Source organism: Muscardinus avellanarius, assembly GCF_963383645.1.
Source record: "Muscardinus avellanarius genome assembly, chromosome: 6".
In the NCBI taxonomy this organism is placed as follows: domain Eukaryota; kingdom Metazoa; phylum Chordata; class Mammalia; order Rodentia; family Gliridae; genus Muscardinus; species Muscardinus avellanarius.
Genome location: NC_137791.1, coordinates 40,251,896 through 40,279,761, shown reverse-complemented (window position 1 = coordinate 40,279,761; position 27,866 = coordinate 40,251,896). Strand labels below are relative to the sequence as shown.

General features: G+C 35.7%; 1 protein-coding gene across 1 annotated transcript; it reads left to right on the top strand.

Annotated features, from left to right (window-relative positions):
* On the top strand, positions 1-27,866 carry FAM241A (family with sequence similarity 241 member A; the record flags this gene model as incomplete). The annotated part of the gene is made up of 2 exons (XM_080698004.1): positions 1-147; positions 27,621-27,866. 2 exons carry the CDS (start codon positions 1-3, stop codon positions 27,864-27,866), a joined length of 393 nt encoding a protein of 130 aa, XP_080554130.1.

The following is a 27,866-nucleotide window of genomic DNA, read 5'->3' as shown; positions in this document are numbered from 1 at the left end:
ATGTGCTCGGCCGCGGAGCTGCTGCCGGGCGGCGGCGGCGGGGAGCGCGACGAGGACCGGGACGCGCCGGCGGCGGGCGCGGAGCCGGAGCCCGGGGCGAGTGCGCGGCGGCGCGGCGGGCGGCGGCCGCGGGCGGAGGGCGAGCAGGTGAGGCGGCCGGCGGTTGGCGGCGGCGCCGGGGCGGCTCCGCGGGCCGAGGCGCGGGGAGGCAGGGGCGCGGCGGCCGCAGACTCCCCGGCGAGGGCGGTGCGAGAAGCGGACGAGACCCGAACTTCGTGTTCAAACGGGAACGGCAAGAAATTTGCTTTCAGTTGGTACCAAAGGGAAAGAGGTGTAAGAGGCCAGACAGGCTGAGTTGAGAAACGGGACGATAAGAAGTTGAGTAATGTTTAAAGCTCTCTTGAGTTGGGTCTCGTTTTAATTGCTATAATGGATATTATAACATTTATCTTCAAGATTAGGCAGGAAGCTAATTCTCAAAATTGAACTACATGTGGGATGAGTTTCATTGGCACATGTAGTAATTAAACCTTCAAAAACGCCTGAGATTAGCCGGGCGTGGTGGCGCTCGCTTGTAATCCCAGCCTTCTGGAGGGTGAGACGGGAGGATCGCGGTTCTCGGACAGCCTCAACTACTTAGTGAGGCCCTGTTTCAAAATAAAGAGTGTAGCTCGGAGGTCGGATGCCCCTGGGTTCCATCCCCAGGCCCTCAAGACAAAACAAAAGCCTGAGATGAGCCGGTGTTTGTAATCCCATTAAGGGACTAGGACTCAGATGATTATTGACATTTACCGCAGCCGGTCAATCAATACCTGTTGCTTCTCATCCCTTTCAGTGTGTTCTTTTTTTGCCACATTTCACAAACTGCAATATCTTCACTAAGTGTAGTAATAAATAACGTATAACTTCTGTATTTCAACATGTTACTTTGGAAACAAAATATGCCTCAGCAGGCTTGATCACCATGTGTAGTATAATTGTTCATCTCAGTGACAATATAGGAGATGGTGACTGAAGCAAATAATTGGTAACTAGGAGATTTTTATGATGTCCTACCCGGTAGTCTTCCCCATTAGCGGTACCATGCATGATTCAGTAGTTAAAAGTCTTGGTTTCCTTTTACCTTAGCTACTCTATTGGAAAAAAGAAAATAATAATTTGCAAGAACTCCCTTGAGGTTAAGGGTGCACTTGATCAAGGTTTCCCAAGTAAAATTCCAAGTGTTTGTAAGGTAGTATGTAAAATACTTCACTTACACTTCTATGGACTTGAATAAATACGATGACATGGACATTATCACTAATTCTGATCTTACCAAAATAAACCCCCATAAAAGGGATGAAACAACAACAACAACAACAACAACAAATAAACGAAATTAGGTTACCCTTTGCATACCTACTTCCTTCGTTGCATTTCATGAAATTTCATTTACCTGAAATTTCATGGAGGTATTTTGTCTTTATTTCTACCTCATGATTTGTGTACTTTAAGCCTACATACATAGTAAATAAAAGCCATACCTGAAATACGTATTTCATAGTACATTAGAAGTACTTCCTAGTACCAAATAATTTTTTTATCAATAAGTGGGGGGGAGCTAAAACCCAACCCATTGGTGTAAGAAGCCAGGTTTGTGATAAATCATTTCTTGGTAATATTATCATAGGGCCTTATATTTTAGCTTTTTTATCCTCTAAGTGAAATTTAAAATATTTTAAACTGCCATGTACTGATGATGAAGATAATTTTATTTATAAAAATGTCTGAGAGAATTAAGTGAGGTTCAAAACTATAAAGCATATTCCAGGGAGTCATTTTAGTTTTTCTTTGGAGAGACAATATTTTCTTGTTCATTTTGTTTGTTTTGTTGCTTGCTTTAAGGACACAAGGACTCTAGATTATAAATGTACTATTTCTGAAAAATTTATTCCTAAGCAAGTGATTTAGAATTTACATTGAACTTCCCCATTAAATCAATGATATAAACAGAAACAGAACCAAAACTTAATTAGCTGGAAATGAAGCAGAGGTCATCTTCCTGCTGTCCTTTCTCCTTTGCAGACTCACATGTTGTTCCAGGGTCTTAGCCTCATTGATATTAAGAGGAAATTGAAGACATCATCCAGCAGAGGCTTTTTCTTCTCTTGATGTGGCCATGGTGGTTTGCTCCTGAACGCAGTAGCTCCAGAGGCATCTCTCATGTGCTTCCCCAGCTTTGTCAGCTCCTGATTTTCTGTATTAAATCTCCTTCTCTTTTTTTTTCTATGTCAAGTTCCCTTTCCATATAATTCGATGAAGCAAGTTTCTTCCTTAGAGCTAAATGGCCCTCCACATATATTGGTTTCTGATTTTTCTTTTCATTCTTATGTGAAATGCTAATTTCTTCCCTCAATCAGGAAACCTTCCCTCAGTACTGGGAACTGAAGCCAGGGGCATTCTATCTCTGAGCCACATCTTCAATCCTTTTTATTTTGAAACAAGGTCTTGCTGAGTTGCTGAGGCTGGCCTTGAACCTGCAATCCTCTTGTCTCAACCTTCAAAGTAAGGGAAGTTTATTAATTAATATATTATCAGCTTCACTCTTTATAGTTTTTCCTTAGTTGTTATTCCATTTGAGAAAAAGCTAAGTAAGTTTCCTCTGTCCTTAAGCCTGAATCTTTTTAGGTAGGATGATTGACAAAGGAGGTTTGGTTAAAATCAAGTATGCTAAGAAAGAAGAAGGCCTTGAGAGAAAGAATAATGACTGGTTGAAGTAGGAGTCTGGCTTCTAAGAGATAGTCAAGGAAAAGGAGCAATTTCAGGACATGTTAGAGAACTGAAGGCACAGGACATTTGCTGTTCCACATGAGTGTTGGTAATTGTGCGCATGAGAGGTGATCCAAGTGTATGTTCCTAACAGTGAATTCCAGGGTGGTTTTATGTAAGAGAGTGTGCTGTGGTGTGTAGCTAGAAGGCTAAAAGTCTCCAGGTTTTTAATTATGTCTGCAATGTAAACAGATTCGACTTAGATATAACACAGTGTACAGTTCACAACCTGAATAACCCAAGATGGCCCTGCTTACACAGAGCATGGGGCTTGCCTTCTATTATCCCTAGATTGACTTCAGAATAATTAACTCCAGCTTTGGGGTCTTTCTTTATGATTATAAAAGTAATATGTACTTTGGAAAATTAAAAATAGAGAAATAGCTAAAGAATGAAAAGCATTTGAAATCCCATTCTGATATTTGATATTGAATATTTGATATTGCCATATGTGTGTGTGTGTGTGTGTGTGTGTGTGTGTGTGTGTGTGTGTGTGTGTGTTGTGTAGTACGAGGGATGGAACCCAGGGGCATTCTACCTCCAAGCTATACCCCCAGCCCTATTTTTTATTTTTTATTTTGAAACAAGGTCTCACTGAGTTGCAAAGGGCCTCACTAAGTAGCTGAGGCTGGTCTCGAATCACCATTCTCCTGTCTCAGCCTCCCAAATGCTGGAATTACAAGCGTGCACCACCACACTTGACTCTGTGTGGGGCTTTTTTTGTTTGTTTTGTTTTGTTTTCTATGGTACTGGAGATTGAGCCCTTCTACCTCTGGGCTACACTCCCAAACCTTTTTTTTTTTTTTTAATATTTTATTTGGAAACAGGGTCTCTTAAACTGAGGTCCACCTGTCTCCGCCTTCCAAGCACAGAATTTTATGTCATATCTACTTTGAAGTTTGTGTTATTTCCCATGTTACAAAAGTTCTGTATAAAAACTATTTTTAATACTGCTTAATAGTGTGTCCCATATCTATCCCACTTATATTATTTCAAACTTTTTTTTTTTTTTTTTTTTTTTTGCAGTACTGGGGATTGAGCCCAGGGGCATTCTACCTCTGAGCTACATCCCAGCCCTATTTTTTATTCTTTATTTTGAAACAGAGTATCACTAAGTTGCAAAAGGTCTCACTAAGTAGCTGAGCTGGTGTCAAACCTGCCATCCTGTCTCAGTCTCCCAAGTAATGAGATTATAAGCATGGGCCACCATGCCCTACTCAAACTTTCTTTTATAAATAATGCTGCTGTATGAACATCTTTGCTTGTAACCCCTCACATTTTTACCTTGAAACAGATTCTTCAAAGTAGAACTAGGTCAGTAAGTCAAATTCTTTACAGCCTCTTGAAACATCCTAAAAAAAATGTGTTCAAGAAAGGTACATCTCCAGTGCTAGTGTGGAAGAGGACTGATTGGAAACCATCTGTACCAGCAATGAACAATATAATGCATATTATGTAATTTTAGTAAGCAAAAATTACCTTATTATTGTAAGATATTGCTAGACAGGTTTAAAATATATATATATATATATTTTTTTTTTTTTTTTTTTTTTGCCATACTGAGAATGGAACCCAGAGGCATTCTACCTCCGAGTGACACCCAGCACTATTTTTTATTCTTTATTTTAAAACAGGGTCTCACAGAGTTGCAAAGAGCCTCACTAAGTAGCTGAGGCTGTCTGCAAACCTCTATCCTCCTGTCTCAGCTTCCTGAATGCTGATATTACAAGTGTGCACCACCCCACCCAGCTGTATTTCTTTTTAATCATGTTCTTTTGCTATTTTTTCTTTTGGCATTATTATAAGAATATTAATCTTTTTCACATTGATTATAAGCATCTCCATTTACCTTTTGCTTTATAATTTTATTTATGATTTTTTGAGTTAGAAATAACTTTAATTTTTTAAAAGTTAAAGATATTTATACCACACATATACACACAAATCTTTATTTGCATGCATTTTTATTTAGAAATTCTTTCTAATCTTATAATGGATTAAATAACCATCTCTATTTTCTTTCATCTATATGTTTTTTTGTTCTCTATATTTAATCTAATTGAAAAGCTTTTATATATTGTGTGAAATATGAAACTCATTTTTTGTAATCATTGAATAATCCACTTCCTTACTTTACAATCTTCTATAGTGTAGAGTAATATCATACACACATATATGTGCATATACACTTCACATGTATATACAGACACACACTAAAGTCTGTAGAAGCATTTATATTTTTGCTTGTATTATAAAAGGGATTTTTACCCATATCATGTTTTCTTGCTGCTTGTTTCTAGCTATTGGCTTTTATGTAATTTTTAATTTGTTGTCTTTCTGAATTCTATTCAAATACTAATAAGTACTCATATCGCTGAGACTTTATTCTTTTGCATCCTCTAGGTATATAACCATCCAGTTTATAGGTAAGAAAGATTTTTCTTCCTTTCAAATGATAATGCCTAATTTATCTTTCTTGCCTTTTCAATACTTCAGATTTATACTTCAGATTTTCCAAAGAACAATGCTGGCTCATGTATATTTATGTAAATAAATAAGGGAACTTCTATAACAGCATTTACCAAAGTTTTCCATGAGATCATCTGTTAGGAGAAGAAGGAGGAGCTGGAGGAGGAGAAAGAGGAGGAGGCTGCTGCAGTAGCAGGCTATGTGTCCTTTTGGATCTCTCATTAGAGATATAACATGATTCCAGATTCCAGATACAGAATATCTAACTTTAACTTATTTAAATACCACATTTTCTTTATCTGTTCCTCTATTATTAGCTACCTACTATGATTCCATAACACAGCTATTGTGTCTGCATGTAACTGAAGTGTGCTGTTGTTGAAAAGTGATATAGCTGGATCATATGGTAGTTTTATATTTTTGAGACACTTCCATACTGATTTCTGTAGTGCCTGTGCATAGTGCCTGTGCCAATTTACATTCCCACCAACAATGTATGAGAGTTCCTTTTCCCCCTATATGCTCTCCAGCATTTGTTGCTGTTTGTATTCTTTGAAGATTTCCATTCTGACTGAGGTGAGATGGAGACTCAATGTAGTTTTGATTGACATTTCCCTGATAGCTAAAGGTGTTGCACTTTTTTTATACAGTTGTTGGCCATTTGTACTTTTTCTTTTGAGAAATATTTTAGGCTCATCTGTCTATTGAATGAATTTTTAATTACGTTTTTTTGAGTTCTTTATATATTCTGGCTATTAATCCTCTGTCAGAAGAGTAGCTGGCAAAGATTTTCTCCCAATCTGTTGGCTGACATTTCATATTGCTGATTGTTTCCTTGCCTACACAGAAGTTATATTTTATTATTATTTGAAGCCAACCGACTTATCGATTCTTACAATTATTTCCTTAGCTATGGGAGTCCTCTTCAGGACACTGTTGACTGGGCCTTGATGTTGATATTCCTCCATTGTTTTCTTCTAACAGTTGAAATTTTCTCCTCTTATTTCTTCCTCTTATTCCTTCTCTTGTATCTAGCTCTTTGATCCATTTTAAGTTGACTTTTGTACAGGTGAAAGTTAGAGAACTAATTTTATTCTTCTATATGAATATCTATTTTTTCCCAGCACTATTTGTTAAAGAGGCGGTTTTATCTCCAACATACATTTTTGGCTCCCTTTTCAACAACCATACAGTTGTATCTGTGGATTTGTCTGTGTCTTCTATTCTATTCCTTTAGCCTACATGTCTTTTTTTAATGCCATAGCCAAGTTGTTTTTGTTACTAAGGCTATGTAGTATATTCCATAGTGCCTTATTCTTTCCCAAACATCTCACTCACTTTCTCTTTTCCATCTTTTCATCTCTTCCTCCATGTCATGCTCTTCTCTTTGAAAGATAAGTATTGCCGGGCGTGGTGGCGCACGCTTGTAATCCCCGCGCTTGGGAGGCGGAGACAGGAGGATCGCGCAGGTTCGAAGCCAGCCGTGCTGGCGTAAGAGACCCTGTTTCAAAAATATAAAATAGGTCTGGGAGTGTAGCCCGGAGGAAGGAGGGCTTCCAGGAACCCCAGTACCACAAAAAAAAAAAAAAGAAAGATAAGTATTGTGATTCCTTGAATGATAAACATTGTGAAATACTAAGGCTTTTAGAGTGTGACAGTTTTAAGTTTGAATCGTGGCTTTAGTACATTATTAACCTGATCCTGATTATGTAATCCTTCAGAGACTCAATTTCCTCATTTGTAATAAGAATAATGCTACCCATCTCTTAAAGTTTTTATGAAGATTTAGTGAGATTCTTGTATATAATATACTTAGTATACAGCAGGCCCTCAAGAAATATTATCTCCCTATTTTTCTCCTTTACTTTTTCTCTTTCACCTTTTTCTCTAGTTATCATCTTATTCCTCTCAACTAACCACATCATAGTACTGTGTTTATGTAAATAGAACTTTCAGATTCACAATATACTATTTACTGAATAAAGTATTGATTTCCTAATCTAAAAAAACCAGAAAAGTTGTGTTTTATAATGTATCTACTTTAAGCCTTAGCAAAACTTCTTAAGTTTTTGTCTTCTTTAGGGTGACATTCTTATTTCCACTAGTGGCCACCTATCTTCAGAATCACTAAGAGTTGCTATTAGTTATCATTTGGTTCATTAAGTATGTTCATGTGTGTTGAAGAAAAATGATAAACATTTGAAATGTAGTTCCATTTGAGCAGAGAAACTGAATTTTCAATTAACTTGATCCAGAAAATATTTCCTATTCTGTGATCTATTTTTTTCTCATCCAGTGGGCTCCCCCCCCCCCATTTAACCTAATCTTGGAAGAGGAAATTATTGCCCTTACTTGTTGCTGTTTTCTTATTACAACAGCTGCAGCTTATCAGAGTTCTGATAAAAAAGAAAGCCTGGTGCAGATGATTTGAACTACATGAAAAGTGGAGGATAACACTATTATTAATAATTAATATCTAAATAATATTAAAATTAATTTCCATTTTTAGTTTTTCCTTTGATAAAATTTTTCTAATATGTGTTTGAGAATTTTTATTTCTTCTAATTAATCAAAAATAATTTTTGTTTTTTTATCCTTTTGATCAAAATTATTTCATTTATTTATTCACTAATTTTTGGTACTGGGGGTTAAACCCAGGGGCAATATTAGGTATTTACTGTTTAAACCTATTATTTTTTTGTGGGGGGGGGGTTTACTGGAGTTGAACCCAGGGGCATTCTACCTCTGAGCTACACCAGGAGCCCTATTTTATTTATTTTGTTTTGAAACAGGGTCTCACTGAGTTTCTGAGGGCCTCACTAAATTACTGAGGCTGGCCTTGAACCTGCAATTCTTCTGTCTCAGCCTCCCAAGTACAAGGATTTTAGGCATGTGCCACAATGCCTGGCTTGATCAAATTTTTAATCAGAAATATGTAGATTTCTACAGAGATAGGAATATAATACCTTGTGCATTGCAGATTTCATCACTTATATTCAAAATCCCCTATTTCATGAATTCAAAGGTAATACATATAGAAGAGCTAATTTTTTACTCCTACAAGTTGAGAATTAAAAAGGGAAGTAATTTTTCAGAAAAAGTGTTTGATTTTGACTACTTTCAATAGACAGGCTCATTTTTCTAGCATACTGTCCTATACATACAAGGTAATAATATCAACAGAGATATTTTATAAAACAAAGTCAGTTTTAGGAAAATTACAAAATGTGTAAATCTTTTAATTTGCAGTTTGAATTAAGGAGGCTAACTTTGTCATATTCTTCACTCCATGTCCCACTATTATAATCATTAATTAATGCATAGCATCTCTTATTTATTCATTCATTATATAACTACCCTTACATGATAATAGGCAACTGTGTTAATTCTTTTGATAGCTATCATTGAAATTGAATGTACCTTTTTGAATACCTTGTTTTGTTTCTTTATGTTTGCAATTATGATTTAGGATTTTTTAAATATTGAATACTATTAGTTAAAATAAATAATAATACAAATTTTAGTATTTTCAGTTTAAAATAATTTTAATACCTGAGTAATCTTATTATTTTTAATTTATCTCCTCAAAGAGTCTTTTTTTCCTTTATTGGTCTATATAGTTTAATAGGAAACAAGTAGAAAACTTATTTAATGTAAAAAATTTATTTCATGACAAATGACAAGTTGTAAATATTATAAGCAAGTTATAATTTATAAAACATGTAGAGTGGTATGATTATATAAAGCTTTATGTAGTTAGTAATTTTAAATATAGTTATATAATATTTTACTATTTTTGTGTGTGTGGTACTGGGGATGGAACACAGGGGCCTTCTACCTCCGGGCTACACTCCCAGACCTATTTTATATTTTATTTGGAAACAGGGTCTCTTAAGCCAGCTGAAGCTGGCTTCGAACCTGCGCAATCCTCCTGTCTCAGCCTCCCAAGCACGGGGATTACAAGTGTGCACCACCACGCCTGGCTTAATATTGTACATATTTTAGAAAATGAAAATTTTGCCAGGCATGGTGGCACATGCTTGTAATCCTAGCATTTGGGAGGCTGAGACAGAGGAATTGTGGTTCAAGAACAGCCTCAGCTACTATTTAGTGAAGCCAGCCCTTTAGAATTCAATGAGACCCTGTTTCAAAATAAATAATAAAAAATAGGGCTGGGGGTGTAGCTCAGAGGTAGAATGCCCCTGGGTTCCATCCCCAGACCCACCAAAAAAAAAAAAAAAAAAAAAGAAAGAAAGAAAATGAAAATGAAAATTTTAACAAAATGTTAAAATGTTCAGTAAGCTAGAAAACATGTCTAGCTTTCCTGGAAATAAAAGAAACACATAGTAAAACTACTAGGAATAATTTTTCACCTCTAAAGTTGTCAAAGATTAAAAAGATGATTGGTGTAGTTTTACACAAATGGGTATAAAATAAGAATATGCGAAAGTTAGAGAAATAAATGATTTCAGTCTTTCTGGATGAAAATCTGGTTTCAGACTTTGTGAATAGATACCATTCTTGTCCAGACTTTAAAATGTACAAACTGCAGCATAAGGAGTTTAAGTAACATAGTAAAAGCACAGGGTGAGTGTCCCTAATCTGGGAATCTGAAATCTCCCAAAAGGCAAGACCTCTTGAGCTCCAATTGATGCCACAGGTGGAAAATTCCATGCCTGACCTGATGTGAAACACAAGTGCATTAAAAAACTGTATAAACTTAACTTCCAGACAATGTTTACAAGGCTTATATTAAATATAGGTAAAGTTTGTATTTACAGTTGAGTCCTTACCCCATGATGTATTATTGTTATGTTCAAATATTCTGAAATCTGGAAATCTGCTCTCAAGCATCTTAGATAAAAGATACTCAACTTGTATCCTAGCTAGCTAGTTGCGATATTGAGATTCAAACCCTTTCTTAAAAGCTCTTAACCACGAGGCTAATGTTTGGCCATGAAATCAAATGTAATGGATTTTAAACAGCATAGGATAGAACAGAAATTGTTAGTTTGTACTACACATGGCATCAGTGTAATTTTGTGGAACTTTAGTTTGTATATATTATTCCAAATCAACTTATAAAATCTATTTTTTATTGTGGATCACAACCATAACCAGTGCACTAGCCCCACCAGCTAATTTATGTTTCAGGGGCTCTGCCAGGAATTCTTCCCCAGATCTTCCCTATGCAGATCTTATCGTCAGCTTATGTATTACTTCCTCAAAGATTCCAAATCTGACTAGTATATGAAAGAACCGTCCACCTCACATTCCTCTGTTATACTACCTTTTCTTATTTTCCTCATAGCTCTTCTTACTATTTGAAATCATTTTGTTTGATTACCATGTTTATTCTCTACTATTCCCCCCTTCCCCCTATGCAGGCACACTTTAAGACTGTTTCCATGAGAACATAGATTACATTATTTGGTACATTCTTTAGAAACTTATTTCTGGTATCTCTGAGCTAGTATAGAGTCTATCAAAACTTCTTTTAAAAGAGACACTGCTGGCTAAACAAACAAACAAAAAAGTCAATTGATATTTTTACCTAAGCTGGATGTGTTCCCAGGCAAAATTTTCATGACAGAATTAGTTTTAAAGAGGAGAAACTTGAACTTTGTGTGTAACAGATACATACTCTTTTATCAAAATCAACAGAAAGGAGAGTAGCAGTGTTAGTTGTGCATTGAGTTTAAAAGTTCCCTGTGGCTGGGATGGTGGTACATACCTGTAATCCTAGTACTTGAGAGACTGAGACAAGAGAATTGCAGGTTTGACGTCAACCTTGGCAACAAAGTGAAAATAAGAAATAAACTTTTGAAATAAAAAATATAAAGGGCTGGGGTATAACTTGAAGGTAGAATGACCCCGTGTTCAATCCCTTGTACCAAAAGAAAAGTTCTTTGTTAAACATTTACAAAACTTTAGGTAAAGATTGTAGTCTAACACATTATAAAGAAGGTGAAAGGCTAATATAAGAACTGGAAATATTAGCTGGTATACAATTGGTCTAACTTTGAAATGTTTTATTTTTTTGAATATAGCATGATAAGAAACCCAAATAGTGAATAAAACCTGAAGTTAGTAGAAAGATAATGAAACCCAGAGATAACATAAGATAAAATTCAGATCAGCTATTACATTTGTGGCAATGTTGAAGCATAATTTTATAAAAGAGATGGAGTTATGTCTCACAATAAATATAAAATGAACAAACATGTATTAAAATTGTATGTAATTCATCATTCATTATAAAGGGAACTCAAAATATAGCCGATTCAAAGGTAAAAATCAAAGAACCAAAAATATTTATGCTGAAAATATATCTTGAAATGTATTTTCAATTGAATATGAAAATGGATTTTTCAACAGACAAAAAAGGAAATCAAGGGGTAACTGAATTGATTTGCTTGTCTCTATATACAAATAATTTTGCTTTGCTATCAATTATCTGTGGTTTACAGACTTATAAAATAGCTCAAAGACCATGATGACTAAACAGTGTTCTAAGTAATGCAGTTTACATGAGAAACCCAGTAATTTTTTTGTGCTCATTCTAAATAGAGTAGTAGGGAAGGATAATTTCTAAAATTTGTTTCACAATGTAGATTAATTTGTTGATAGCATGATATTTGATGTCTCCCTTTATGGTATATAATAGTCTATTCTGACTTTTTACTATTGAGTGTGTACATTCTATGTACAATATAATATGCAATGTAATATACATATATGTCATATATATGATAAGATTTCATGTCTTTTTCTAGTTTTTACTTAGAATAAAAATCTCAATTGCTTGTTCTTGCCATCCTCGTATTTTTTCTCCAAGTGTGTTTAGTTTCAGAGATAATTTTTTCTATTTAAGAGTTTCACCAAAGTGTAGAACATTTAGTTTAAGCTTTTAAATTTATAGAAGAGCAAGAACAAAATGACTATTTTTATTGAGAATTAATAATTAACATGACCTTTCTTGTTATTAATAAAAATACTCAGTAAAAACACTTGAGAATTATATGAATAGAAAATTAAATGCCAAACTCTATCCTTCATTATTGAATTTGTTATATATAATTTTATTATAGTTTATTAGCAAAAATATACTTTAAAAGATGTAATGTTTCTGCCATTTCTGGATAATTCTTCCATCTCCTGGAGTTAGTAAATGATTAGCTTTTGGGAATGATAGTCTGGACACTTTATATTTGGCTACTATTTTAATATTTCAGTTACTTTTTTCCTTCTTTCTTTCTTTCTTTCTTTTTTTTTTTTTTTTTTTGGTGGTACTGGGTTTCCTGGAAACTCTTCTACCTCTGGGTTATACTCCCAGATCGAGATATATATATATATATATATATATTTTTTTTTTTTTTTTTTTTGAGACAGGGTCTCTTAAACCAGCGCGGCTGGCTTCGAACCTGCGCGATCCTCCTGTCTCCGCCTCCCAAGCGTGGGGATTACAAGCGTGTGCCACCATGCCCGACATATTTCAGTTTCTTTAAGAATAACCTTGCAATATAATGAAAGTGTTTTTCTTTTTCATTTATATCACATTGAACATCAGTTACTTTAACAAATGACTATACTTATTGCATTATAAATTTATTATTTGTTTCTTCTTTTTCTGGACAGCATATTCTTTCTAGATAGCTTTTTATCTATTCATTCATAATGTTGTTGAACTCTTAATATTTTTTAGGCCCTGCTCTGACTAGGATACAAAAAAAAAATCAAAATAGGCCCAACTTTATTCCTTCCTTAATCTTGTACCATAGTTGGGAGAGAGGGAGGCAGAAAATAAATGAACAAGTACATCAGTAGTTTATAAGTGCAATGGAAAAATAACAGAGATGGTGGATAGGAGGGTAGGTATGGGTAGGGTTGATACTTTAACTGAGGTGATCATAGAATGGTTCACTGATGTGTAATGCCTGAGCAGAGACCTACAGGAAGTGAGACACGCGGCCTACACCTTGCCCCTCTAGCTATGACTAGCTAGGAGGGTAGAGCTGTCTAGAATGGATATCACAATGTACTTCAGCTAGTGCCCTTCACTGAGGCAGGAGAGCCAGGAAGCAAAGCAAATTGAGGGCAAATGACACTGAGTTCAGTACTGAGCATGTTGAATTTGAAGTTTCTGTAAGACATCCTCATGGAAATGCTGAATCCGCAGTTAAACATACAAGTCTAGAAACCTGAAGTTACCTGAACTGAGAAATAAAGCTCAGAAAGATAAAAGAACCATGAATTTTTTTATTAAAAAATCATTCATTTTGATTAGAAATGGATTATGTAGCAGTGATAAATATGGGGATTTGTGTACATACCTTTTCCTTATATGTTAAACAGGCCAATGGCAAGAAGTATGAGTATTGCACTTTATGTGTACCCTAGAGCGCTTCCTTGCTTGCGATAAACAGTCAGTCATTATGTGTTGAATTGAACTAAATTGACTAACAGGTTTATTTTGCAATCCCACATACTCTGTGAATCAATTGTGAATTATCCGATTTAGAGTTTATTGTTCAAAGACAAGAGCTACTTAAAGAAGACATGACATACACCAAGAAGCAGAGTGTGGTTTCCTGAAAGAAAGAAAGCAGCCCTCAATCAGTCTGACAAATCAAATGAAACTCAGCACAAGTAGGACACAACATGTCCTGCATAAAATACAAGTACAAAACTTGCTGAAAGGAGAGGATCAAACTTTGGGGTTTAACCATAGATTTCATCATAGGAAGCAGAACACTTTTAGTAATTTTCACTTACCACTAATTGTTGGCCCCATATACCCTCTGGGCAAAAGAAAACAGACTGACAACAGGGAACAGGCTTTATTTGGGAATAAAACCTGGAAGAAGGCATCTGACTGGGGGTGGGAGGCAAAGCCCACGAGAGTCAGATAAGAAGGGGTGGTACACAAGTAGTCGTGTAAGTCACTGGTTGGTGTGCTAGTGGCCAGGTCATCTCAGGGCAGAGAAATGGTCGGGGGCATTTCTCTTTCTTTGTTCCTTTGTTCTCGGGCCTCCTCTGGCATGACCTCATGGCCAGACCTCACAGTGCCCACACTATTCACCTAAAATTAAAACTAATATGCTCTTTATAAAATCAGATGGCTCTATGTACACATAATATTTTCCAAATAACTTCTTCCATAAGAAATGTCATAAACACACTTTTTTTTTTTTTTTTTTTTTTTGCAGGTCTGGGGATGGAACCCAGGGGCATTTGACCTCCAAGCTACACCCCCTGCCCTATTTTTTATTCTTTATTTTGAAACTGGATCTCACTGAGTTGCAGAGGGCCTCACTAAGTAGCTGAGGCTGTCCGCGAACCACGATCCTCCAGGTCTCAGCCTCCCGAATGCTGGGATTACAAGTGTGCGCCACCACCCCCGGCTAAACACACATATTTTTCTGAATCTACAAGATTCCTGCAGATTCTTTAGTGCTGTAAATAATGAAAAGCTACTAAACCTTTCTCCCCACTTAGGCCAAATGATTGATAACTTAGTAGACATTTTATTTAATTAGAATTACACAACAGTGTTATTTCAGAACTATAAAGAATAAATTAGCCAAGTCATTAGATTTGACAATAAGATTATTATACAAAACAAGAAATTTTTATTGTATAGGACACAATAAATAGCTCCCGAACATTGCTATTGAATGGCATTTTATATAGTTTTTTTGAAAATTTGTGAGATTTAGAAGTATGTTAACTTTGTTATGAGACAAAAATCCCATTATATATCTTACTAAGAAATTAATGATTAGAAGCCACCTGTGGTGGTGCACACTTGTAATCCCAGTGCTTGGGAGGCTGAGACAGGAGGCTCACACAGGTTCAAAGCCACCCTCAGCTACTTAGTGAGGCTCTCAGCAACTTAGTGAGACCCTGTTTCCAAATAAAGTATAAAATAGGTTTGAGAGTATAGCCCAGAGGTAGAAAAGCCCTTGGGTTCCACCCTAGTATCGCATAAAAAAAAGAAAGCAGAGATTAATGATTAGAAATTAATTTTAAAGAAAACTTAATTCTAACTAGCATATTTGTTATCATTTTACATGTTTCCATTAGACATACCAACCTGTTTAATTCTTCAACTACAACATAGGAGTGATACAAACCACATAAGCAAAAAGAGTATTCAAACTTTCATAAAGCTATGTACTTATTTGTCCCAGGTACAAACTTAAAAATTCTACCCTGAAATTTAATTTAAAAGAAAGATATTCACAAAGATATAAATAATGATGATGAATTTTTTTCAGTAGAGTATGGTTTAGCAACCAGAACAGCAGCAGCTGTGGTAGACCCAATACTTTTAGTGATATCTTTTTGTGATACTTTTTGTGATACTTTTAGTGATGCTTTAGTGATACTTTTAGTGATACTTTTTGTGATATCTTTGCTTTTCTTGGTTTGTCCTAAAAGAAAGTGTGACTTGCCTGATAAGCAAGTGTTCCGGTCCCAATCAGGATCTCTTTCTTTTTCTTTTGCTTTAGGAATGAAAAGGTATATGTTATACTATAAAATTTACTCTTGTACTTAAATGTATAAATAGGAAGATTTAGATTATAAATTAATCTTAAAAAGAAATAGCAAGCCGGGTGTGGCTGTGCATGCTTATAATCCCAGCATTTGGGAAGCTGAGACAGGAAGATCGCTGTTTGTGGCCAGTCTCAGCTACTTAGTGAGGCCCTTTGCAACTCAGCAAGGCCCTGTTTCAAAACAAAGAATTTTTAAAAAAGGGGGCGCGGGGGTGGGGGGCTGTGGCTGTAGCTCGGAGGTAGAATGTCCCTGGGTTCTATACCCAGTAACACACACACACAGCAATACTTCTAGGAAGGAGAATATATAAAAAGAAAAGATAGTTGGAACAATACATTTAAGGAATTGGGTGGACAGTTATTGAGAGGTGACAGAAAGGATATTTAGTACTATGGAAAGATTAACAGGAACACTACAAGGCATCTGAGCACAGTTTTTACCAGTGATGCGTAGCAGCCTAGAAACAGGAAAATGGAGGCTACTCAAGAGGAGTGGGAACATGGAACTATAAAGTCATAGCTGAAATGATAGGTATGTGTTCTGAATTGCCAGGGGAAAATAAAAGGCCGAAGAGCTAAATATACTACTGACACAGAGGCTTTCAAAATTCATAACTGCTTCTTTTGTTACTTACTGTCATGTATTTATTTTCTCTTTCTGTATAATGCTATGTCTTATTGGTGTTTCACAAAGTGAGTTATGCCATTTTTAGGAAGCTAACAAGGCCTTTTTCAAAAAAGCCTTTCTTTTGAGAGGTTGAGTGGATGATAGAGTGGATTAAGTGGAACAAAATTTCATTTATTTTTGGATAGGAGACCTTCCAGTATAAAAGTTTTTGGAGACTGGCTTCTCCATAACTATATTCAGTTTAAAAGTGTTACTTATAAAGGCAGCCTTTTTATGACCATTGGAGCACATTCTGCTCATGTTAGAAGTTCACTTTCTTTATTCTTAACCATTATTAAGCAAATTACTACAATGGCAAGAAAACTGGGGGAAGGCATTTCCTTGCCAAATAAAATACATTTCTCTCTTTACTGGGTATAGTTAGAACCTAAAAATCTACCTCTGAAATTTTCTATATGCTTAGTCGATATGCCAACTTATGTTGCTTGCTTTTCTTCTAAGGGGCAGGGATGGGGTTAAAGAGGCTAGCTTTTGCTTTTATTTTTAGGAAGAAAAATTTTACTCCTGGTCAAACTGTAACTGTCACAATTGAGAGTAAGCACTGTACCATTATAACAAGCCAAGTGCAAACCACAAAACCATTTTTAAATTATGTATTATTTTGGCTGAGTAAAATGAATCAAGACAAATATAACTGAACTGCTGTCAAAAGGTGATATGTTAAAACAAATAAAATGTAAATAATCACAAATAGATTTTATATTTATAAGAAAGCACATCACATAGGACTTTTTAAAATGGGCTTTAGAGCCAGATTGCCCAAATGTGTCTCTTCCCTCCACAGATGACGAGATGATCTTGACTAAATGATGAATCTCTCCTCCTCAATTTTCTTTGTTTTGAAGATCAATATACTTAAGGCATTTCCCAGCACATACTAGATATCTAATAAATGTTGGTTGCTTATTTGAATATTACCTATTTGTTTTTGAGAGTTAAGTATTTCATAGCACATCTAAAAAAGGGTCAACTTTTGAAAAGAGGAGTAAAGAGCAAGAAATGAGTCTTTGCAAGTGACTATATTCTGAAGTCAAGATGGTGTTTTTTGTTTTGTTTTGTTTTGTTTTGTTTTTTTGTGGTACTGGAGGTGGAACCCAGGGGCTTTTCTACCTCTGGGCTATACTCCCAGACCTATTTTCTGTTTTATTTGGAAACAGGGTTTCACTAAGTTGCTGAGAGCCTCACTAAGTAGCTGAGGCTGGCTTTGAACCTGTGTGATCTTCCTTTCTCAGCCTCCCAGGTGCGGGGATTACAAGTGTGCACCACCACGCCCGGCTTCAAGATGGTTTTGACAACCACACGTTTGGTTTATAACATATCAATACCATAAACAACTATCACACTGTATAACAGTTTTTCAAAATATCATCAAACCAAATATTTGAAAGCATTGCATTAATGTATATTGCCTGCTCTCCTAAATTTTGTCCAAATGCAACCAAAATTCCAAAGAATTTCATAACTCTTAAAAACTTACCACACTGTTACTTAAAATATACTTATATAAGTAAAAATCCTCATATTTTGTATAAATGCTAAACTTTATGCTAGATTATTAGCTTCTTGAAGTTGATTGTATGTATCTAACATATTATTGGTACCAGGAAAATGATTGTGGAATTGAATTGATTCTATAAAATGAAAGTTTTGGGAGCTTTCTGTTTTTTGGGGGATGGCACTGGCGATTGAACCCAGGAATATTCTACCTCTGAGCTATACCCCAGACCTATTTTATTTTTATTTTGAAACATGGTCTCACTAGGTTGATAAGTCTTACTATTTGCTGAGGCTGTCCTAGAGCCTGTGATCCTCCTGTAATCAGCCTCCTAAGCACTGGGATTATGGGTTGCACTGCCATGCCCTTCAAATGCAAGCTTTTAAAGCAAAAAAATTACAAATATTGTGCTGAATACAAATGATAGCTTAAGGTATTTTACTTATTCTTAAATATGTTAATATGTTTATTTCTTTATTTTTACCCTCTGGATTGCCAAAGATTTAATGTGGAGAGTAGAAAAGAGGTCATTTAAATATTCAGAGAGCATTCTTGATTTACTACTAACATCTCTGCATCTTTTAAGAACTTTTCTAGAGGGTTATAAACACTGGTAGGAAATATTTTAATTATGATAAAAATTGTGTTTTTTTGAAGATTTAAAGAAGTTTATTAAAAGATAGAAATACAGAAGATAGGTACAGCTCCATACCAGAATGGCATGGAGGGGTGACTCGAATGAATACACCCTAAAAATTGTTTTAAAAGACAGATTTAGGTGTGACATTTAATGTATTAAACACAACTAAAGGAAAAAATAGGACGCTCTGAGACTTATTTTCCTCAGCTTAATGAAAAAAATTTGTTAATTACTAGCTAAAGTACTTGGTAGACTCTGCTGAGCAAAGGAAAATTGCCTACATAATAATATGTGTGAGAAATAATGGAGGAGAAAAAGAAAGCCATTAGTGTTTATTCATTTAAACTTTAAGAATAATTAAATATTTTAAAGCTTCTTTAAGAGGTATTAGTAGAAGAACCATCTGATTAAATGGATCTTCAGAAGTCAAATTTTGTACCCAGAGTTTGACCATCACAGGACATATAAAGAATAGTAAATACTCTTTGAAGTGGTTAAATTTCCAGAACTGATTCCAAAAACCTAGCAGTCAACCATCTAGCATCCGTTGATTTAACCTTAGAAAAATTATCCTTCAATTCACCATCAAAGTAACAATAAACAGAAACAACCAAGGTAGGACTTCCAGAACAACGAAGTAAGAATTTGGCAGGCTCTTTTCCCAGCAAAGAAATGATCAACTAGCAAAAACTATTAAAACCAAAATAAGCTGGCATGGTGGTGCACGCTTATAATCCCAGTGCTTAGGAGGCTGAGACAGGAGGACCACACAGGTTCTAAGCGAGCCTCAGCTACTTAGTGAGGCTTTCAGCAACTTAGTGAGACCCTGTTTCCAAATAGAAATATAAAATAGGTCTGGGAGTATAGCCTGGAGGTAAGAAAAGCCCCTGGGTTCCACCCCCAGTACCACCAAAACAACAACAAAAATAAGATATGCTTTAAAGTCTGTAGAGTGATCCTACAGACATACAACAAGTGGAGAAACATTCATTCAAGAAACCCTACTAAATCTCAGTAAGGACAGTGTTTGTGGCAACTGAGCTACAACTCACTCCATTGTGTTCCCCTCACAGTACAGTGTTACAGAAGTGCCACTCCAAGAAGATGGGGTTTATTCTCCCCTAACCCCAGTGTAGGGCCACAGTGTCACCCCAGAGAGGTGAATCATTGGTGTTTCTCGTCTCTTCCTCCCTTCCCTTCCAGCTCCATCTGTATCAGCTGCATTTCAGGTAGGCTTGGCCAAGTCTCCATTTCCTCATTCACCTCCATTCCAGGTACAGATAGCTGGGAACGCTGAGTTCCAGTCTGCCCTGCCACAACCCACTGCAGAGTTCCCACACCAGGAGAGACAAGCCAAGAACAACAGGCTGGCCCCCAACCCCAGTGCCTAATATTAGAGCAGTGATGTCACCATCAGACAAGTGCATTAATGTCATCAACCTGTGCGAATGGCACTGGAGCTCTACCAGGAGGAAGGATAGGTGGTAGAGGTGAGGAACCGCATAGATCTGCCTGAGAGGACTGACTTCCTTTAGCAAAGGGTGTGGAGAATGGCATGCCTCACCTTGTTGAACTCAGTATAGATCTTTGTGAACAACTAAGAGGAGGCTAGTAACTCTACAATAAATCAAAACAAACAGCAGCCAGAAGCTTTAAAGAGAGAACCTGGTAAAGACTCAGCCAAGAAGAACCTTCTTGGGTCAGAGTCGACTGGGAGGATGAAAAAAGCAATGTTCTTGTGATAAGCTGCACCCGCTCAGGAGTAATCACAGCAGGATGTGGGGTAAACTCAAAGTCTTCTAAATGCCGCTTGTAGACGCCTCAACACAAAACAAAAGCTGCAGCAGTACAGGGCTTAAATACAACCTCCGACCACAAATTGAACAGTAAGCTACTCTGTTCCAGGGGCAACTCCTAGGAAACCAGGATTAAAAGTAATATCACAATAATCTCTGGCAGTCTGGTAAAGTGTGCATGCTCAAGGCAGTACCCTCTCAAGAGCAGTCAGAATGGGAACCCTCAAGTTACCAGTAACCTGGATGAACATGGGGCAAACAAGTAAAATTGTTGAACTATGATAGCAGTTTTCAAGCCACCTATACACACAGTAATAGTCAAATTCTAACTGGCTAAAGGGGCTTACACATACCTTCTAACCAACAAACGGCTTCTGCTAACCCTGAGACAATTACTAGGTAAATGAGGCTAAAAGATGAAAATAAAGAGGGAAATGAGAGAAAGAAATCCAGAGGCTGCATATGTGGGGGAGATAGACATTACAGAATTAGTGCAGCCAAACACTAAACAGATAAAGCACCATTCTTGATGGCAGTGGAAGCTGGGGGGATCAGTATTTTGTGTTGCTGAAATATATAATTTGGTGGTACTGGGGAACCTGGGGCTTTTTTTTTTTTTTTTTTTTTTTACCTCCTGGCTATACTCCAAGACCTATTTTATTTTTTATACTTTTTGGAAACAGTTTCTCACTAAGTTGCTGAGAGCCTTACTAAGTAGCTGAGGCTGGCTTTAAACCTGTGCAATCCTCCTGTCTCAGCCTCTCAGTGCTGGGATTACAAGCATGCGCCACCACACCCGGCCTGAAATATATAATTTGAAGTAACTAGTTATCAACAAAAAATTATGATATATGAAAAGAAACAGTAAAGTGTAACCAATAATGGGGTTAGGTGTATAAGCAAGCAGTAGAAACTGCCTTTGACAAAACCCAGATTATATATTTTGCAGATAGACTTCAAACCAGCTCTTATGTGTATGTTTGTTAATGAATTGAAGGAAACCATGCTTAAGGAATGAAAGGGGAGTATGATGACAGTAACTCATCAATTAGAGAACATAGTAGTTTTTTAATCAAATGTAAATTCTTAATTTAAATAAAATAACTCAGATATTTATTTAAATAATTATTGTTATCATAATAATATAATTATTATTTACAATGATTTCAACTGGCAGAAGAAAATAAACAGGGAACTTGAAAATAGGTCAATAGAGACACACAATCTTAGAACAGAGAAAAAGAGCTGGGCACAGTAGTACATGCCTCTAATACCAGCAACTCAGGAAACTGAGGTAGGAGGATTGTGAGTTCAAGACAAATCTGGACAACATAGTTTAACCCATCTCAAAACAAAACAAAACAAAATGGCAAAGGAAAAAGAGTGGGGGAAAAAAAGAGCCTAAGAGAAATATGAAACTTGGGTATCAACATCAGCATACAAATAACAGGACTGTTAAAAAGAGAGAAAGAGACAAAGAAATTAATACACAATAACTGAAATTAATACACAATAACTGAAAACTTTTCAAATTTGATGATTATTAAACTTTTAATCCAAGAAATTCAACAACATCTGAATAGGATAAATAGGAGATCCATACCCAGACATGTTCTAGTTAAAATGTTGAAAGAAGCTGGGCATAGTGACGCACGCTTGTAATCCCAGTACTTGGGAGGCTGAGACAGGAGGATCACACAGGTTCACAGCCAGCCTTGGCTACTTAGTGAGGCTCTCTGCAACTTAGTGGCACCCTGTTTCCAAATAAAATAAAAAATAGGTCTGGGAGTATAGCCAGAAGGTAGAAAGCCTCTGGGTTCCATCCCCAGCACAACAAAATTAAATAAATAAAATGTTGAAAGAAAATCTTAAAAGCAGCAAGGGGAAAACAACATATAAAAAAGAACCTTAATAAGATCAATAGCTGACTTTCTATCAGAAATGATGAATGAAGAAAGTGAAAAAATTAGATATTAAGAAAAACAGATATCAATAGACTATAATCCTAGTAAGGTGGGAAAACAGTCAACAGGAGTAGTTGAATAAATACTTTGAAAGATGTTGCAACAAGAAGACTTAGTTTAATTTATTCAGTAAATCTCAATTCACAAACTACTATGTTATGCAAAACTTCTTTTCTGTTTACTTGGTGTGCATCCTGTCATACTTACTATAATAAATTTACTTTCTTACTATGATTTCCATGGACTAGCATTGCTTGATACGTTTGAAATGCTAACCAAAAGTTACAAGGAGAAAGCAAACTGTTTTTACTCTGTATTCTTGTGTTGTCTGAATATTTGCAATACCCAGTTATCCAGGTACTTTACTTTTAGTTCTTAAAACATTTATAACATTATATCTAAAAATTTCCACCTAACTCCTATTGTTTAATATTAATACATTATTCGCATTCATTATTGCTAGTAACAATAAAACCAAATTTAGGAGGAAACAGTGAGTACTGTAATTAAGAAGAGAAGCTTTGGAACTAGTAAACAAGAAGTTTTGGGCTTATGTTATTGAAGATGCCAGAAAAAGATGTGCTAGCCAAATCTTAAGTATATGAAACCATATCAATGGCACTCCGTTTCTTGGCTCTACTTTATATCTGCTTCATTCTTAGGATGCTTTCCCCTAATGGTAATAAAATGTCCTATATCTTAACCAGCTAACTAATCCATTTTTAAGTGTGTCTTTTTCAATAATTGCAGCAAAATCTTAGGTAGAGCTTTTATTGGTCTCTCTTAAGATGTGCTCACTCCTTAACTAACCATATGTCCAGGAAAATAACATGTTCTGATTGGGCAGACCTGGAGCTGGGGAATCAGAACATCTTCAACATATAGACTAAGAGTAAGTACAGAATAGTTTTGCCAAAAGAAAATCAAGGTGTTACTAGTAGAGTAAGGTGGAATAAATAATAGCAAGCTAAACTTGGCACAGTGGTGCACACCTGTAATCCCAGTACTTGGGAGGCTGAGACAGGAGGATGGCGGGTACAAGACCAGCCTCAGCAATTTATCAAGGCTCTCAGCAACTTAGTGAGACTTTGTTTAAACATGAAAAATAAAATAGGGTCGGGGCGTAGCATGAAGTAGAACACCCCTTGATTCAATCCCCAATACCACAAAAAGTAATAATGATAATAATATTAGGCTAAAGCAGTAGATTCCCAAAACTGTATATGTAATAACATTCAGTAATAAAATGTTGTAGTGAATCTTAAATTGTTACTCATTCATGGAAAGCCTGTTTACAGAAGTAACTTGTGTTCTTGTACAGCTGAATAAACAGAGGCTCTGCCATACTTGCTGTACAGATTGTTCCATGGGTAAGGATGTATAATACCACCTTAGCTGGTCAGGGTTGTGCACACCTGTAATCCCAGTACTTGGGAGGCAGAGACAGAAGGATCATAGGTTAGATGCCAGCACACAGAAGCTTAGCAAAGCCCTATTTCAAATTTTAAAACGCTGGAAATGTTGCTCAGTGGTCAATACCCCAGGCTTACTTACTCCCCAGTATTATTTTATGTACCTCACCTCAATATATAATTAAATTTTCATAACGCTTAAAAAATACAACTGGATTTAATTATCATGAGAAAAAGAGTGACTAAAGTATTAATTATCCCAGGCTGCATAATGCAATAAAAAGAATAGAAGCAAAAATCACAAGCTATTAATTCTACCAAAATATAATAGTAATAGTAGATACTATACAAGATTATTGTATATATTCAAGAAGTTTTTTATGTTTTTTCATTTTATTATCAAAATAACTCAATGATATAGAATTATTATGCTTCTTTTATAGATAGTGAAGCCAAGGGTCAGTGGTTAAATAATTTGCCCTCTGTAACACAGCTGATACATGACGGCAGGAATCTGATTCTGTCTTATTTGTTTCTAAAGCCTGTAAGGGTTTTTTGTGTGTATTGTTAATAGGCTGTGTAACTTAACCACTTTATTCCTTGTTTGTAAATTAGGAGAGTTTGATTTAATTATCTTGAAGGTTTCTTCTAAAAAATCTCATGATTATTTAATGGTTCACCTTTAATTTGTCATCATTGATTTTGAGTATCTTTTAAGAAGGATTTTTTTTTTTTTTTGGTAGTACTGGGGATGTAACCCTTCTACCTCCAGGCTACACTCCCAGACCTATCTTTATATTTTTTATTTGGAAACAGGGTCTCTTAAGCCAGCAAAGCTGGCTTTGAACCTGCAGAAGCCTCCTGTCTCCGCCTCCCCAGCACGGGGATTACAAGCGTGCACCACCACACCCACCAAGAAGGATTTTGAATTAGTTAGAACATCCCTTTATATATGTATGTATGTGTGTGTGTGTGTGTGTGTGTGTGTGTGTATGTATGTGTGTGTGTGTATATATATCTTTAATCATGGAGAAAAAAGAATAATTACTATTTTGATGGAAACACTTTTCATTGTGCATGTCATAGTTAGTACTCTGTATAACCGTAAAGGAAACTATCCAATGGTTTTTCCATTGGGGTCTCACAATAAAACATAAAATTTGACAGAGAAACAAAGTAATTAATGTTAGAACAGAAAAAAAGATCCATCTGCATTTATGCTCTAGAGAACTGTTTCATACATGAAGTGCTATTTTTTTTTTTTTGTATTTCCTTATTGCAGTTGTGCCAAGCATATCTCTTCATTCTTGCTTTGAGTCTTTCTTTTTTTTGGATATTTGAATCTAAATTCTAGTAACTATAAAAATCTATGACAATGTACAAATCTGTTGAAGGAGTATGGTATTTTGATCATGGTATATAGGCCATTGAGTAATAACATCTGGGATCATAATACAGATTGTCCATTTAGTTAATATAAGTTCATGTCCACATATTTAACTTCTTTAGAATTTTTTATCTTAAAAATTTTTACAATTCTTTAATCTCTAAGTTAAGAGAAATAATAATGCTTCCCTCACAGGTTGTTGGCAAGATCAAACAAGATGATGCATATGCTATACTCATTATACATTTGGCACTCAGCATTAGCATTTCTGCTATACCATTAATAAGATTATTACTACTATTTCTCTGCTCTTAAGATATAATGGTATAAGAATATAGCTAAATATGTACATTTTAGGTAGCAGCTATCATATCTTATAATTTATCTAGAATTTATAAAGATTCTTTAAATCACAATTGGCTCATGGGAAAACAAAATTAATATTGATATTACTTTTTTACTTTTGCCTAATATGTTATTATTGTAGAATAATTCTATTATGCATTCAACAAATATTTATTATAAGCCTACATTGGACCAGGCACAGTGCAATAACTAAATACTAAAGTTAAAATGAATAGCTCTTGCCTTTAATGTCTTTAGTGCCTTTAATGTGTTCAAAGCTTTAATGACTTTAATGGTTTTGAAGCTAATGATAGGAAATATATATGTATATGATTTTATAATATTATAGTAGGCACAATAGTAGTCTCCCCAAAGACATCTGAATCCCAATCATCAGAACCCATGAATATGGGTACCTTACATGGCAAAAGGAATTTTGCTGGTGGGATTAAATTTAAGGACCTTGAGATAGGGAGAGTATCTTGGATTATCCAAGTGAGCCAAACCTAATCACACTGGTCCTTAAGCGCATGTATGAGCACACACACACATACACCCCACCCACCCACCTACCCTATGGTAACAGGGAAATGTCCACTGCAAAAGAAGAGTCTGAGAGGTGCAACATTGCTGGCTTTAAATATTGAGAAGAATCTGAGGGATCTAGGAGCTGTGGAATGTAGAAAGCCTTTAACAACTAGAAAAGATAGAAAAATAGGTTCTTTCCTGCTGACATGACTTCTCAAGTACAGAACTATAAAAATACATTTGTGTTGTTTAAAGACACTTAATTTGTAATACTGAGTTGATATTAGAGGAAATTAGTGGTCAGCAAAATAGGAGCTTATAGTACAATTAGAAAGACATTAATCAAATAATCACCTACACATTTGCATTGAGTGTACTAAAAGAGCATTATGTGATGCCATGAGAAGGAGATAGGGCCTAAGTTAAGACTAAAAGAAAGACATCCCTCATTAAGCAAAGGGGAGAAGGAGTATTCTAGGCAGAGAAAACAGTCCCTGCAAATTCCCATGGCAGCCAAGAGTCAAGAAAGGAGGAGCCACATGCTGAAAGAGAAAGACAGGGAGATTGGCAGCAGAATAAAGCCAGTGGTCCAGGCAAAAGCCAGGCTAAGCAGTGCCTCAGATCGTGTTAAAGACTTTAGACCTTAAAATTAGGTGGATGTAAATGTACACCACTCTCAATATGTTCCACTTATAAAAAAATAAAAATTAAATTTAAAAAAAAGTATGTGGAGGTGGCATGATTGGATTTTCAGTTTGAAAGGATCACTGTGGCCACAGTGTGGTGTACATATTATGTTACTACAATGGATGTGTGCTAGAGCAGTGTCAGGAAACTGAATAGCTGAAGCAAGAGATGGTAGTAGAGACCTAACCATCTAGCTGCACTTCTAGCCATATTGTACAAATTAATTCTATTTAAAAACTAGTTGTTTCTCTTGATGTGATTAATAAAAAGTATTTAGGACCTTTATAGTATTGACAGGAAATTATGCAAGGGCCTACACTGAAGTCTACTTAGCTGAGGCTAAAACTGAAAAAATCACAGCAGTAATAGCTAAGGATTGCTCAATAGTTAAGTAAGACATGCTTCAGTCGACTGAGGGCTCAATTTTAAAATCTTAATGTCACAAGAGCATAACAGAAAAGGTTGTTCTGAAAGTGTGGTCACTGACAAGAAATATAAACCTGATTTTTCATTTAAGCAGACATCTCTGTGCAATTCCAGGAAACTAGAAATGAATCAGCTGTTTGTTTTATAAATCAATGTTGTAGTTGAATATCAGTCAGTGTGTATTCTATAAGAATCAACAAATTAGTGCCTTCTATATTCTTGAAAGGTAGGTACAGACAGTGTTCTATACGTCATTCAAAGGAACATTTCCACTGTTAAATTAACATGTATCTATTGAGTGGTTATCAGAAGTAAGCTAAGTATTTTGGGAAGTAAAGAACTATAAGATAGTGTTATTCTAAATGGCATTTACATAGTTCTCATTATATGTTCATGTTTTATTGTGTTTTTTTAAGGATATTGAGGAATCACAAAACGACAATGGCGAGTCTAGTAGAGATGACTACAAAAAGATGGGAACACTTTTTGGTGAACTGAACAAAACCCTCCTCAACATGGGCTTCACGAGGATGTATTTTGGAGAACGAATTGTGGAACCAGTAATAGTCATTTTCTTTTGGCTTATGCTGTGGTTTCTTGGCCTGCAAGCCCTTGGACTTGTTGCTGTTCTTTGCATTGTCATTATTTATGTGCAACAATAA